General features: G+C 33.4%; 2 protein-coding genes across 2 annotated transcripts; one reads left to right on the top strand and one right to left on the bottom strand.

The window, feature by feature from the left end:
* Positions 1-21: 21 nt before the first annotated feature.
* LOC132751605 (guanine deaminase-like) lies at positions 22-14,775 on the top strand (the record flags this gene model as incomplete). The annotated part of the gene is made up of 11 exons (XM_060741791.1): positions 22-159; positions 592-679; positions 984-1,089; positions 1,703-1,730; positions 4,252-4,359; positions 5,839-5,946; positions 7,465-7,562; positions 8,470-8,537; positions 9,204-9,353; positions 12,833-12,979; positions 13,420-14,775. Coding segments are annotated over 11 exons (1,119 nt in total), but the record flags the coding sequence as incomplete, so codon positions are not given.
* LOC132751606 (monocarboxylate transporter 2-like) lies at positions 14,608-16,156 on the bottom strand (the record flags this gene model as incomplete). Its single annotated transcript, XM_060741793.1, is given in 3 exon segments — positions 14,608-14,891; positions 15,102-15,227; positions 16,041-16,156. Coding segments are annotated over 3 exon segments (354 nt in total). The 3' UTR covers positions 14,608-14,772.
* Between the last annotated feature and the right edge of the window lie 59 nt (positions 16,157-16,215).

Here is a 16,215-nt window from a genome sequence, read left to right on the forward strand (position 1 = left end):
GGTTTTTATAGACCCCATATCCATGCCCCTCAATATCCGAATGCCGGCAAGGGTCTAGATATGGGACTTTTGGAGTGGCTTACAACGTTTACAACCTTTCCGACGGAAGTGAAATTCAAAGATCTTGATTTTGCTGCGCACGCATATAAGAGAGTCGTGGTAAGTGAAATAAAAATATCATTGAATCAGCACGTAAATCAGCAACTTAGCTAAATACGTTTCGAATGGCCGTTACCGTCCTCCGTTTGCTTTGAGATTTAAATAGGGTCGGGTTGAACAATATTTAAGTTGACTATTCAATTCCCTATTATTTCAAATGAGCCGGTAAAAGTAAAAAATAGAAATAATATTGTGTTTCTAGAATGCATTTTCTCATTTCTTATTTGTTACTAGGAAGAAATCGCAGGCGGCGGGGGATGTTTGAATTTCTTATAGTGTTATAAATTGCTTTCGGAATGACATAATTCTGATCAAAGAGAAAATGTAAGCGTCACGTTTCAAGCGTGTAATAATATGAGTCATTTATGAACAAGGTTTTAAGAATGAAACACAATGATCAAAATAGACGCATAAATCTTATTCTTATTTTAGAGTCGCGTGCTACGGAATGGGACAACAACCGCTTGTTACTACGCAACAATTGACACCGACGCTACTGTGTTGCTATGTGATATAATAAGTAAGTCTACATATTACTTTAAAGTTTGAAACTTTTGCTTGTTTTGCCATTATCATCATTGTAATTTTGTACAGTTACAATCATTTTTACTAGCAGAGTAGACGGACAAATGAATAATCGACGGACAAACGAATAATCGATTTGTGAGCCAGCATGCATTGCACGCCTGTAAAGATATAATATGCTTAGTATGTTATTGCGTAAACGTGGTCAACTTTACTTGTATTAAGGATGCCTCTAGAAAAAATCATAATTATAATCATTTAATATTCTTATACTCATAACATATTTGGGCCTTTTCTAGATGAACTTGGACAGAGGGCGCTGGTAGGCAAAGTAAATATGAATCAAAATTCACCAGATTATTATGTCGAAGGTTCAGTAGACGAGTCAGTATCAGAGACGAGAAGGTAACCTGTCTTAAATATCGGTCTATCTACTATTGATATATGCATGTTCAGAATTAATTATGCACAGACATGGCATAAAATGTGCGTGCACTAAATAAGATGATATATGATCTGCCTACTTTTGACTATGTGCATACATGTACAATGTCTTGTATAGAAATAATAGGATACTGTTTTTTGTCTTACGTAGTAGATTAAGCAAAGAAAAAAACACGATTAAATAATATTATTGACGCCTTTTTCAATATTCTTTTTTAAATTAAGATGTCAGTAATATTGGATTTACATATTTAACCCAATTAAATCGGTACTTACCGTTTACCTGAAATTTTGTTTCATTTTTTTACATTTAAGCATCTGCAGGCCAGTGTCTTTAATTTAGATCTATATATACGTATTGTATTTAAATAATGGTTGTTTAGGATATAAAATTTCCATAAGGTATTCCATATTAAGGCATACATTCCACTCTTTCAAAACTTTATACACTATATAATATATGTTATTTAAAATGAGTTGGATGGAAATTGACAGTAATCATTGAAAAATATTTTGTTCACCATAATTATGATAGTTTTCCTAATCTATTATCAAAATTACTTTCCTTCTGCAGGTACATCGAAACAATACAAAAGAAAGCGGTAAGTGTTTCATAGTTACCCGTAGTGACGTCATGATGCTGTTTCATTCAATTGTTATACTCTCATTCCAATCGGAATATCTCGACCATTATCAACGATAATTCTTATCCGAAGTATGACGGAAAGTGCCGAGAAGATGCGATTGCTCCTCAGTCTTATAATTAAGTGTTATGGAGACGCAATTAAAATGGCTCTAGATTTCCTAAGGGAGTCAAATAATTTCCCGACTTCAGACAGCAGCAAGTACACGGTGATAGGGCGTTTACACGGTGATAGGGCGATTACCACAACTTTTCCGCGCAACGTCAAAATACCATTCCCTTCTGACGCGAGGACAACCGGTATATTTCTGGACAAAATATTAATGGCGGGATAAAACAAATTCCAGGTTATAGCTTACAAAATATCTTACTGCTGGACATTGCACGATTATTCCAATTGTTTAAGTAATTCCATCGAATTTTTTGAAGACAATTCAATCGTTAATTCTAGCACAATACAAATTCACAAAAAAAAACACATACTTCGAAAGAAATAGTGTTTACAAAAGATCGTGTGTACCTCAACATGACTCGTACCTGTCACAAAAAACGTGTGTTATAACGAACGATGTCTTTGTTCTAATGACCTAACGAGCTCGTATATTTATTATGGGTTAACCCTAAGTTCAAGTTCCATACAAAATTGTGTGTTTCTATCGTAAATTTCAGGGAATATATGTTGAAAAAAGGCCTTTACTGGACCCGAATATTGGGAGCACCGTACAACACTGAATTCAAACACCGCAATCTTTTTTCTGTTAGACCGATAAATACTGGCCACCGTCTACTTTTTGAATTATGCAATCTTCATACAAATATGTTTCATTTGATGAAAGATTGTTTACTTTGCTGTTACTTTATGTTGCTGTTATCATACGTTATGTTATGGAAAATTTCAGAAGGTCTGATCTGTGTTAATACTACCAGTTATAGATATTAAAGTGCAATGGTATCTTTATATAGATAAGGATGTCTTTTCCTTTTCGAATTTAAAAAACTGATAAACCCACATGGAAAGATTGAAGTTCTTGGCAGACTATACCATCTAACAACATCGAGAAAAAAAGGAATGAAATATTTTTAATGGGAATTTCTTATTGCATACTAATTTGATAAAGTTGCAAAAAGTCATAACAATAAATTTTCATGATGTAGTTTTTGCAGGAACCCGGGCAATATTTCCATAATCTCTTCAGTCATGGTCTCCAATGTGCTTTTAATTAAACAATCTTTTTGGCGAAAGTTTGACTTCATATTATTTTTCTAATGTGGTGCGTTTTTAAGCAATATCGTCCTGAAATACAGGGAGGCGCTGATCCATTGGCGTACTGCTGATATCAAAAGACTTAGTTGGGCGCTCTCCAGTTGCTGCAGTATCTTCTGGAAGTATATGCAGCTTTGCAAATTTTCGCACGTTGCTTTGGCTTGTTCAGACATAGGTTTGAACGTCTTCTTTTTCTGAAAGCCAACATTAATATCAAAAATAAACGGTGCTAAAAAAAACAGAAAAATGCAGTGATTTTAAGGAGGAAGAATGCGGTGCCCTAATCTTATGATTGACAAAGTTGTGCGGTGCCTTAAAAATAACACACGTGGAAACATAAAAATCGTACCAAATAATACAAAAAACGGGTTATTTATGTATTGTAACTTGTTCATACCGACAACAATGTACAAATTTATATTGTATTTTGGCCAGTTATATGAACTGAACGGACTAGAAATACGTTATATTTCGTAATCAAAGCAAGATTTTTTTTTCAGTATGCCCTAAATGTTTTTCACTATCCTGACTTAATTAATGAAGCGTTTTGCATGTAGTAAGGATAAATAAGTTTCTAAATTAAATGGCACATTCGATGAAAAAGAAAAAATGATGATTTTACCTTGTTTTGAGCAAATTATCTGCTGTTTTCGTCTCGGTTACAGACTTGCTGTCCATTTTGTACCACAGAAATATACGGTGTCTCGGACAGAAGTAAGATATTTTGACGTTGCGCGGAAAAGTTGTGGTAATCGCCCTATCACCGTGGTTTACCACAACTTTTCCGGTCAGAAGTATGATATTTTACGTTGCGTGGAAAAGTTGTGGTAAACGCCCTATCACCATCAAATTTCTGGAAACTACGGTAGTTAGATAGTACTGTTACCTTACAGGAAAGAAATCCTGTTGGATTTGAACCCCTTGAGGCGAGCGGAAATTAGTTAACCGCTGTAAACCGTAACCACGTGATCACAAAACCCCCACTGAATATCGAAATGTTGAAGTATCTTTTTTAAAGAATGAACAGAAATCTTCACCAACATTTTTTATTTGAAAGACCCTGATAATACTAACAAAATAATACATGTATTTAAATCAAGCAACAATTTCACGATTTTCCATAAATGTTTAATCTAATAATACTAAGGACTACATAAAATCTAAAAAGGACACATTCATAATCTAACTATCAGTGAATAAAATGCTTTATTTTCAGTATGACAATATAACTCCGGTGATAACTCCGCGGTTCGCAGTATCATGTTGTGAGACCTTAATGAAAAAGCTCGGTGATCTTGCTGCGGAGTACAACATTCCTGTTCAGGTAACTGTAGAAAACTTGACATCATAATAAAGATATTTGAAATTTAATTCTTACATTGCGTATGTATGATAATATTTTGACATATATATATAGCCATTAAATTGCCGCTAACTATCGACGATAACACGAGTTGCCTTAACTGGGATTTGAGCCCCAGACCTCTCGCTTCCTAAACGAGCATTTATATAATATAAGTTATAATAATACACCCTGAAGCAAACCACATTATTCTTAAATAGGGTTGTAATTGAGATATTTTGTTCACGGTAAACCTGTTGTTTAACACTGATGTAAATAATCATGGAGCTTAATACATGTAATATAAGCATGTATATCTGTGAAATAATTTAGCAAAAGTTTTCTCACATGTACATAATATTTCACTACTCTTTGTGTAATCAGGGTCTTTCAAAAAGAAAATGCTTTTCTATTTGAAAGACCCTGAAAGACGCGCAAAAGTGTTTGCTTAAACAAATAAGACCCTTACTTATAGTAGAAATTGATTATCTTTCGTCGACTGCCTAAGCTCGTCCCTGTCCTAGTGTCAACATCATTACTTTATTTTTTAGAAAGTCTTAATAACATTTAGGCGAAGCTTTACGGAAATAGCCGAGCAATTTTCATTGATTAAAGTGATATTCATCCGCGTAACAAAATTGTTTGAAAATATTACCAGTAATTTGCGGAAATGTTAAAGAATTACACAATATTAGAAATCTTCGACCAATCGGGAACTATTCGGCGTTCTATCTCTTAAAAAATATTTAACGGCACTTGAATGCGCAATCTCCACGCTACGGCCAGTAACACAAATCGCGTGGTAATGGTCTTATCACATGATTGTGTAAAGATGGCGGATAAAATAATCGTTGAACAATTGTTTTATCAGTAATTAACAACGATATTATATATAGGTTGATCTCTGGTGTCAAATCTATCGATATGATGTAAAAAAAAGTGTAAAATCGAAATTAATTTTTAGTTGAATGATTTCTCTTTCGGTGCGATATTAAATTAAAAAAAAAATATTTTCATAATATTTATGTTTCTAAAATTTTTTTTTTTTATTTTAGTTCACATCAAAACTGTGTTTACATTTTACAATTAATATCAAAATTGAAAACGGCAGAGATCTAATCCTGTAAGTGGAGATCACTGCGTGGGAGATTGTTAAATGCGTTCTACAGCTGTGCTCAACTTTCCACATAACGTGTATCAGCTTTTATCGCTATGAAAATGCAGGGCAGATATCGGCTTTCTTCCGCTATAAAATTTCAAACGCACATATTTCCACGATCAACCGCTTAACGATTATATTTCTGCGACAATTCCAAAGGACAGATATTGCATGACGTTATATCGTGCATTATTGCCATTAAATTGATCAACATTTATTACGATATCACATGCCATTCCATTAACATATACTTATCAAACTTGTGCATTACAATGAAATTGTTTTTTTATCAACATTTTCAGACACATATTTGCGAAACAAAACCGGAAGTTGAATATGTGGCACAGCTGTACCCCGACTCCAAAAATTATGCGACGGTTTATGACAAGGCTGGTCTGTTAACAGATAAGGTAAACAACAAATATATCGAAACATAGAGCTGTCATCGATAGAGACGATATCGATATATCGTTGGTGTTTTTCTGTCGATTAATAATCGATACACATTTGAAAAATTGAGAATTTTCATTAAATATAAGTCTATAAATTATGATAATTTACACAAAACATATACATTGGACAAAAGCAGGTAGCCATGTCTAACACTAATCTATTGTTATAATCATAATGACACATTTCATAGCAGTGATGAAAAAAGTGAGAAGAAAAACAAACTAAGCGCATTTATAAACAGGGCACCACATTTTTGTATGAACAGAACATGTATTTTACTAAAATCATTAAACTGGTATGAAAGTGAATTATATACAAGAAATAAGAAGTAATTATCGATATATATATTATCGATGTATATCTACGAAAGACCGGTAGGATCATTTCAATGTCATGAATTCTCGATTTCATCTTCATGAATTCACAATTTTAACTTCCTGAAGTCCCGTTTTCAACATACGAAATTCACGAATTCACGATTTCAACTTCATGAATTCCCGATTTCAAATTCAGGAATTCATGATTTTATCTTCACGAATTCAACTTCGTGAAATCACGATTTCAACTTCACGAATTCACGATTTTCAATTTTATGAATTCACGATTTCAACTTCACGAATACACGATTTCAACTTCATGAATTCATAAAGTTGAAATGTGCCCACCTGTCTTTCGTATATATCGGTGAATCGCTGATATATGTCACCCTATATTGATGTTTTTCCTCAATATATTTTGCACTGAATATAATAAACATAATTGAAACGAATGATTTATTTCGGCTGTGGACTGAATTTAAAGCTTAAATGAGATTTGTTTAAGATTTTTAACTTGATTTTAATTTGTATCTTATGAAATATAAATCAAAATTGCTTTTATAGCAGTATATTATAACCCATAGTCTGAAAAATTATCAAGCAGTATTTTTCAACTATCAACTTGTTATTTAATAAAACAGTACAATCTCTGCAGTGCAACACCCTTATGTGTTCTGTAAGAGGCGTTACCTTAGAGTAGTTAACATTATTGTGAAGTCACACCTCAGAAAATGAATATTGTTTAGTTTGAACATATTTATTTTAACACGATTGCGAACCCAGTTCTTGCAACTTAAATTGCACCAATATTAATCACGTTCGAGTCCGCTTCCTGGAACTAACCAGTTCTGGTTTCATTATGAGAAATCATGGTCGTGAGTCGAGTAGGGCTCGAACCTATTATTCCTGGGTTGAGAGGCAATAACGTTAACCACTAAGCCAGAGCTGCCTTGGATGTTATCGCTCTACTGAGGGCTAGTATATAGAGGTTACACTGTAGATGTAATAACCTGATTAAAAGTATTTTCTTTATTGTGGAAAATTTCCATCGCCTTCACATTTTTTTCTATGCATTTTTTTGTGTAAAAATATCATCATTTTTACACCATTTACATATCAAACTAGTTTACAATATATTTTATCTTATTATTTGTACAGACAATTCTTGCACATTGTATCTACCTTACAAAAGAAGAAATAGATCTCATCACAGAAAGAGGCAGTTCTGTATCTCACTGCCCAAACTCTAATCTTTCGTAAGTTCATTTTACAGTTTTTGTAGATTTTCTGATGTTTTACTATAATTTGCATCAATTATAAGGGTTATGTCGTATATATTTCCATTTTGTATACATTTAAAATTTTCTGCTGGAGGGAGAACTCTCCATGAACCATTTTAAGTACAAGCCGACCCCTAAGCTGAACTTAACTACTAGAACCTTAATCATTAACCTGCTAGAACAGGAATTGATTAGCCTTCATCAGAAGTATTTTTTCCAATTTCCAATTTTATTGCATGAAACATTATACATGTACAATGTTTATAGCAGATAAACAATATAAACATATATACTTGTCCGATGGATAAGACATGAGGTAAACAATTAACAAGAGCTGAACAAACAGACAAAGAGAAGAATTTCAATACAATATTTTCAAAATATGTTACCTTAAACAACGCGAATTTTATTTGCAAAAAAATGAATTTTGCTAAATTATATAAAGTATTTTTGATGAAGAACACATGATATTTTCAAATTTGTTTACAGAAGGCCAGTGACAATAACTTTTAACAAATTTACTTCTACATGTTCTAAGGGTTCTATATTTTGGAGAAACTAGTTAAAAGTGATTTTCTGTTTCAATAGATTGCATGTTACAAGACTTACATCACAAGTACAAAATCGGGAAACAGGCTTCCAACAATTATAGAGACTATTTCCCGGCTCTGTACGGTTTGTAGCTCATTTGATAACACTTTGATATTGAAATCCCTTAGACTTTAAATAGACTGTTCTTAATCTAAAGCAAAGCAAATCCATTTAACGAATGAAGTAGATTAAAGTAAAAATCGACCCAACCTCCTTGCCGCAATCGAAAGCATGTGCATCGAAGTCGGCGCCCTCAAACAGATGATTTATGATTTATTTTTATGTCTTACAGTTTAAGGAGTGGTCTTTTAGATGTACAGAATCTACTCAAGCACGGCATTCAAGTTGGACTTGGAACTGGTAAGAAAAATCGTTGCTTCAAAATCAATTATCCGAAATAAAAGGGAAAAGCCGATGACCGATGTTTAACGATTGTTTCATCCACAGACTATGCCTTATCCTAGTGTTACAATTGGAAAATCTGTCAACTAATTTGGAAAAAAAACTGTAAACACTGGGAAGGTCAAATAAAAAAAAGTCAAGCAATTAACCTTAGTTGAAGTTTTAAAGAATAAAGAATAAAACACCAATATGCCGTTTGATTTGTCCTTTGTCTGATGCATTTCTCATCCCTTTCCGTCAAACTTTGGACAACGGCTTTAAGAATTATTAGTAACTGACAAATTGTTTTGAGTCATAACTTCAGCGCAATTTCCAAAATTAACCAATACAGAATCTTAAAATTGTCTGTGGTTTGAGAGATATATGCAAGGTACATAACATTCATTCCAAAAAAACTGTGGTAGTTATTAAGCATTAAATGTAAAGAAAAAAGCACGGGTAATGGGTTTTTGTTATCATTCGAATATTACATTGTACCTATCCTATTTCAGTAAAATAATGTGGTCAATGAATTTGTAGTACATGATTGTGTACCAACATAATAAAAATGTCATTTATTTATTTGAAGATGAAAGTTTTATAGCAACATGAGTTGAATTTTAATAACAATAATATTATTTACAGATGTATCCGGAGGTTATCATCCATCCATTATTGACGCCATTCGGGTAGCGGTGCATGTGTCAAATGCACACGCTATAACAAGTACAAATGGTTATACGCCACTATCTATGAGAGACGCATTTAAGTTAGCGACATTGGGCGGCGCTCAAGGTATGATCTAAATTTTATTACCCGGTGAACGTACGATTAATAAAAAGTATATTTTACTTGTCAAATAAATGAGGAACTGTGTGACCTTGTTAGAAATTATCGTAATATAAAGTTATAAAGTTTAGATACATTTTGTATTATAGTGGCATGCCCCCGGACCCATGCTTATTTTCACGAATTGTATTTAAAGATACTGTCAAGTGAAAAAAAGAAAATAATTTACACATTGCAAATGACATTTAATCTCGAAAAGTACTCAAAAATAAGGGTCAAAATATCCAAAAGAAAGAAGACAAGAAAAATAATTACGCAAGTCACTTACTCAATTATGGTGATAAATACTGCAAAAATCAGTCGCGTTTTGTATTAATCATATAAATTATTTCTTGAATTGTGAATATTTTTACTTTTCTTAAAGTCTAAATACATTTTTCTCAAGGTTGATTATCTTGAAACATTGGCTCATCTGGAGAGGTGCAGCTTTAATATTAAAATGTCGTTGTCATCGTCATGTAATTCAATCTTTGCTCTAACTTGATATTTGAAATAAAACTAAGTAGGGCAGTGAATTCATTCAACAAATTTACTATCTAGTTAAAACATATATTTGATATTAATGGACAGTTTGATATATACAACATCAGACCTGTCATGAACAGTTTAGATTGATATCTTTGTAACACGTGGGGTCTTCCTTTTCCTTTAATTAAGATATTGTAATTGTTATTTTATTATATGAATAATTATTATAATCGTCGTCATCGTCATTATTATTATTATTATTATTTAAATGATATTTGAACAAACAGCGTTGAGTAGAATATAATGTTGCATTACTGAATTTAACCACTCGCCTACGACAGCGCAAACTACAACAGTACTCACATAGCACTTAATTAAAATGATGGTGAACAATGGGTACCTTACTTATCTAATCGCTTTAATTTCAAGGCCGTCGTCGATGGTCCGGCCGGTCCGGCCTTGGCCGGACCAATATTCTGGCCAAAATTGAAAAAAAAAATGAAAAAAAAAAAGAAAAAAAAAGAAGAAAAAACGCATCGCTGATTAGCGATTTGACACTTAACTAGCCCCTTATGCAAATTGCGCGGTAATATACAAACATGACGCGAAGGAACAACTGTACACTGTTTATTGACCAGGTACATGTCGGTGTCCCCCAAAGTCAAGTGTGAAATTATCTTAATTGGCATTAATTGACATCGACGTGGCTTCCGACAGTTCACCGTATATATATGTTTATTCAAAATAGTAACATCACAATTCTTTAAATTTTACCTCTGTTCACATACAAGTATCTTAATATGAATAGTTTAAGATAGTAAAATATCATGATGTTTGACACAATTCCATCGGAACCAAATCAACCAAAATCATTTTCGTTTCCGAAACGAACATTTGGTGAGTACATTTTTTCATCAATGTTATGTATATTATGATATAGCAAGAAAAAGAAAAAAGTGCATGAGATTTGCAATATGCATTATGAGTATCTTAAACTAGTATGCCTGAATTCTCCGAGAGCTTGATATCATTGTTTTCGCAACTCTGTGAAATAAATTCAGTAATAAACTCATTCAATTTACTCTTTAACATAACGAAATTAAACTCAGTTTAAAAGGGGAACACTTCCATATGAGGATAAATTAAATTGAATAAAGACATATATCATTTCAGACTCATATATTTCAAACTCATTTCACAATCATATTTCTACTTTCTAAATATTTACTAACGGAAAAAGGAACATTTTATTAAGATAAATCATATCAATTTATTGGTATATTTGTCATACTGCTTACTATTAAGAACATATTCTAAATTTTCATACATTAAAATATGTGTTTCTTTTAATGTAGGAAAAAAAGCTCCCGTTCAGAGATCTTTCCAAAGCAGTTGGTTCAACACCCGAAAATGGCTGCATTACGACGAGTCCCGTGACCTTGCGTTCTGTTACGTGTGCATAGTAGCTAAACGAGATGGTAAGCTACAATCAACAAGTTTCATTGTCAGCATCCGAGGGCCAGCGACTAGCAAAGCGGACTCTAGATAGCTTGATAGACATGAGGTCAGACGACAGTTTTGATTCTTTTTGGATTAAAGTTCAAAGTGAGAGTGATCGAGTCGATGTTAACGATCCAAATGTTCCCCGGAAGAGAAAGGCGCCCACACGATTCGAGATTGGGAACGGTGTTGGCTACCACCCCGTTACAGTGCAGGATGTGTTCCGCCCTAAGTACTTTGAAGCAATTGATCTTGCCATGGCCAGTGTTAAAGAGAGATTTGACCAACCGGGATATCGCGTACTTCAGAACGTGGAGGATTTACTTATTAAGGCCGCACAACCTTTGAAGACCGATTACACTAGAGAACTTGGTTTTGTTTGTGATTTCTATGGAAATGATATTAACCGAGACATGTTAGAGGTGCAGCTTCAGCTGCTACGTTCACATTTTGACAAATCAGAAAATAGTGCTATTACTCTACCTGATGTTTTGAAATTTGTGTCAGAACAGTCGGTGCTAGAACGAGCACTGTTCTCTGAGATCGTTGTGTTGCTTAAGATTTTGTTAGTAATGCCTGCTACTAATGCTACCAGTGAAAGGTCATTCTCGGCGCTCAGAAGAATAAAGACATACCTGAGATCGACAATGTCTCAAGTACGCTTGAACAATCTAATGGTGTTACATGTTCATAAGTACAGGACAGATTCACTCAACTTACGTGTAATTGCCGATGAGTTCATTACCACTAGAGAACGACGGCGATGTGTTTTTGGGAAATTTACATAGAATGAGACTCTTTGTTGTGTAAGATGATTGTGAACAAAATACAAGTTACTGCTAAACAAAAGGTGGTTATTGTTGACTCATAATGTGCTATTCTTCCATCATGTCATCGATTGTTATTTAAGCTTATACCATTGTGTGATTTATGTTAAACAATAATCCTAGTACTGTAATATTTCTTGTATTTGTTTATTTATAATTATCAGATAAAATACATCTAAAGAATTATAACAACATCAGTTATTGTTTTCTTTTCATTTGCCAAATATCAATTACATGTATTCATCTTTTATGTACACCTATCCGTCCTTCACGACGCACTTAAATCTGTTAAAAATCGTTGACATATTACTATAACTTGTACTAGCGACAGGCTGTAAACTGTGCCAAATATGCGGGAAAACGGCCCTGAGAGCATCCTAGAATAAAAAATTTTCCGGGGGAGCATGCCCCCGTACCCCCCTAGAATCTGGCTTAAACCAAGCAAATTGGCCGCACCAATCACAAAATCGTGACGACGGGCCTGTTTATCCAGTCATAAATATTGTCCACAACCTTTATATAGTGATGGAGGTGCCAAACTTATTAAGGTCACCAATTCTAATCTTCAAATCTTCGTCAGATGTACCTTCTGTAATAGATCTATTGAAAACAGTTACTTGTTTTTTTCAGCTCTATCGATTGACAAGAAAGTCGGAAATTTTGAAGTAGGAAAGGAGTTTGATGCATTGATCATAAATTTAGATATAGAGAACACACATGTTGATGTTTTTGAAGAAGACACCCTTGATGATTGTCTGGACAAATTTTTATATACAGGTACTGAATGGTTACACTTTCCCTCTGTTTTTAAATACGGAACAAAAATTCGTCGCAGATAAACTGGTAGATACTAATCATATTCTGTAATTTTCCATCTCATCTATAGCAGGACATGGGCCCTGCATTGATTGAACTCGTATTTATAGATAAGTGTCACACTGTTCGGTGGATACAGTTAACTAATTGAATGGATGCTGCAACATTTCATTACATAAAGTCAAATACGCATGTATCTATAATACGCTCGTAAAAAATCGGCGTTTTCCGTTAATTTCCGTTGCTTGTTAAATTGACGTTACCGTCTGTGTGAACTATGGCTGCATTTATCACGTCTTTCAACGACGTCTTAATACTTCAATTACACGGAAAGTGACGGAAAAAGTAGATGTATAATTATCGTATAAGTATATACATGTATTTCACATTATATATTACAGGGGACGACCGTAATATAGAAGCAATATATGTTGCCGGGAGAAAAATACTCGATTTTGGTTTAAAGCAAACATCTACGTAGCAAATGGCATTTTCAAACAGGCAAATGTGCAAATACATGTGTAGCAAGACTATCAGTGTCTGTTAAGAACGTGTGTAAAGAATTATGTCACAAGAATGTGTTTGATTTTTTTCTGTGCAATTAATATTATCATGTATATGTTATTCGGATCTGATAAAATGAAAATCAAAATATTTTCATTTAAAGGCCAAATGCCCCATAATTCTATGCTAACTCCTCAGAAGCTTTTTATGTTTGGTGATCTGTTAAAGTGTTCCACAAGTTATTTATTGGCCAATTACTTGAACCAACTTTTGCTTCTGTTGCATTTTGGAAATTAGTGAAGTTATAGTTCTTAAATATTTGTATCGAAGACAAAATACTACATGCACTTAGTTGACATTTTGCTACTTTTATGACAACTAATTTCACATTCAGAGCTTCTATATTTAGGTGATAAGCATCAAACATGCTCTAAACCCACTTTACATTTTTACAAAGACTAGTAAACGTGGCAATTACCGGGATGACAATCTCCCGGAAACAGTTTTGTATTTAATACAGAAAATACCGGTTATGCCCGTTGTCACACGATTAAAATTAATGATAGTGATTATAACAATGCATGTTTGTAGCGCCGCCGTTCAATTGATAATCGTCACGTTTATATAAATTCATATACCGTCCTGCTGAAATTTCTCTTATTTCCTCTTAAAAAGGCAGTTTGCTGTTTTATAATTTCGTTACAAAGATTTTTACAAGTTATATGATCGTATATAAACGGTTGTTAACACTGATTTAGACCGCATGTGAGTGTATCATATTTCAATGTCAAAATCCTACTTAAAGTTCAACCCCTTTTTAATTAAATGTGTTTTCTGTAATTTGATATATATAGGTGATATCTTCTGTTTTTTTTTCTATTTATTTATTTTATTTTAATGGATTGTAAGTTACACTGACTAAGCTTCGATTCGGAATATCTATTTTAAATATGTGTTGTGGGTAATTTTTTTATTGTCTGTACATTTGTATTTTTTCAATTTCAATTATATAGCTTTAACTAATATCAAAATAAAAGTTGTGAAAAAAAAACGTCCCAAATATGCCACCAAATTTAAGTTTATTAAAAAAATCCAATTAAAATGAACTGCTTTTTTCCTAACATGGCGGGCGAAATATCGTTGACGCGAATCGTTATTATCCTTGTTAAGAAAGTTCAGAATATTTAGTTTTACCATATACATGTAGTTTATATAAGCTGATAAAATCAGGTAAATAAATGTTGTATGTTTTATGTTGTTGTTTTACTGATATATGAGATGAGGAACACACATATGGCTGCAAGCGACATTGATGCTCCAGAGGCTAAGAAAGGTGCCGTATAACTCCCGGTGGTGTCGTACAGTAAACCTAAAACAGAACAATATACCATTTAGAAAATAACACACCACAAAACTCGAAACTTCGCAAACCCAACGAATTCAATACGGATTTTAACGAACTTGTCCGAAGTTATGCGATAATTAATGAGAAGCTTAAGGTTTTAGAGACACTTTACACGATTGAAACTCAATGTTACTGTAATAGAAGGCTAAGCTATAAAAGCATATAAAGGTTTACCAGCAAACGGAGGCCCGAGCACCGAACCAATACCACTGGAAAGGGAAATCAACCCTAAAGCTTCGGTTAAACAATCCAGGCCCATAAGGTCCAATAATACCACGGATGTCACTGAAATAGTAAAGCCTGAAATAACCAAGAAAAAATATATGAAAGTTGCAATTGAAATAAAAACTGTTATTCATGTATAGTATTTTAATGGCGGGTTAAAAATCTGCCCGTCTCAGTCGTATTGGGATGGTCTTTAAGTAAAACAACCATCCTTTCGCAAGTCGTATACCGAGAATACAGTGTCAATGCTTAGCTCTTAATTTACAAAATTCATCTCATTTAATTTAATATTGGTCATATGTGGAGAAAAAAATTACTGTGCCTTGCATAAAAACTTCTCACACGTGCAGAAAGTGACAACGAGCCGTCGACCTAATGTAAAATTGTTGTTGTTCGTCATTAAGTAACTTGCTGACTCCACTTTCCGACAATATAAGGCACTTAGCGCTGAGCCGAATAAAAATGTACCCAGACGCTCCATTGGACATGGGCGAATATTTTCTGTATATTTACTCTATTTATATAAAGTGAACTACAATCTTGGTAAAACCTCAAATACCTTTCAAGAACAGTTCGTTAGTTTTTATAATAATGAACGTCTGAAATGTCGCTTTTCATTGGCTAATAGTTACGCTTACATAGTTTTTATATACGTGTACACAGCTTTTGTCAATTTATGAAAAAATCTCACTTTGTTCTCTAAAAAAGGAAAAAAAATGCTGTTTTATAAATTCGTTATACATGTAAATATTCCTGACATGTTATATGGCCGTATATAAGCGGTTGTTTGCAATATAACACTCACCTTGCTGCTCAGGTTACATTTCGAGACAACCGTTTATATAAGGCCATATAACGCGACACAAATCTTTATAATAACATACAAACCTGATGATACCCCGTATACGACACCATACACCATCATTAACCACAGAGAGTTCAGAACTGGACATAATGATGTACTTAAACCAGTAATAAGTAATGTGATCTTAAACATGAGGAACCTGTTGAAATATATAAAGTTCATATTGAGTTATTAGATAGGACATGGTAATTTAAGATC

The sequence above is a fragment of the Ruditapes philippinarum genome, unplaced genomic scaffold (assembly GCF_026571515.1).
Source record: "Ruditapes philippinarum isolate M1 unplaced genomic scaffold, ASM2657151v2 ctg18846_1_1_1_1, whole genome shotgun sequence".
In the NCBI taxonomy this organism is placed as follows: Eukaryota; Metazoa; Mollusca; class Bivalvia; order Venerida; family Veneridae; genus Ruditapes; species Ruditapes philippinarum.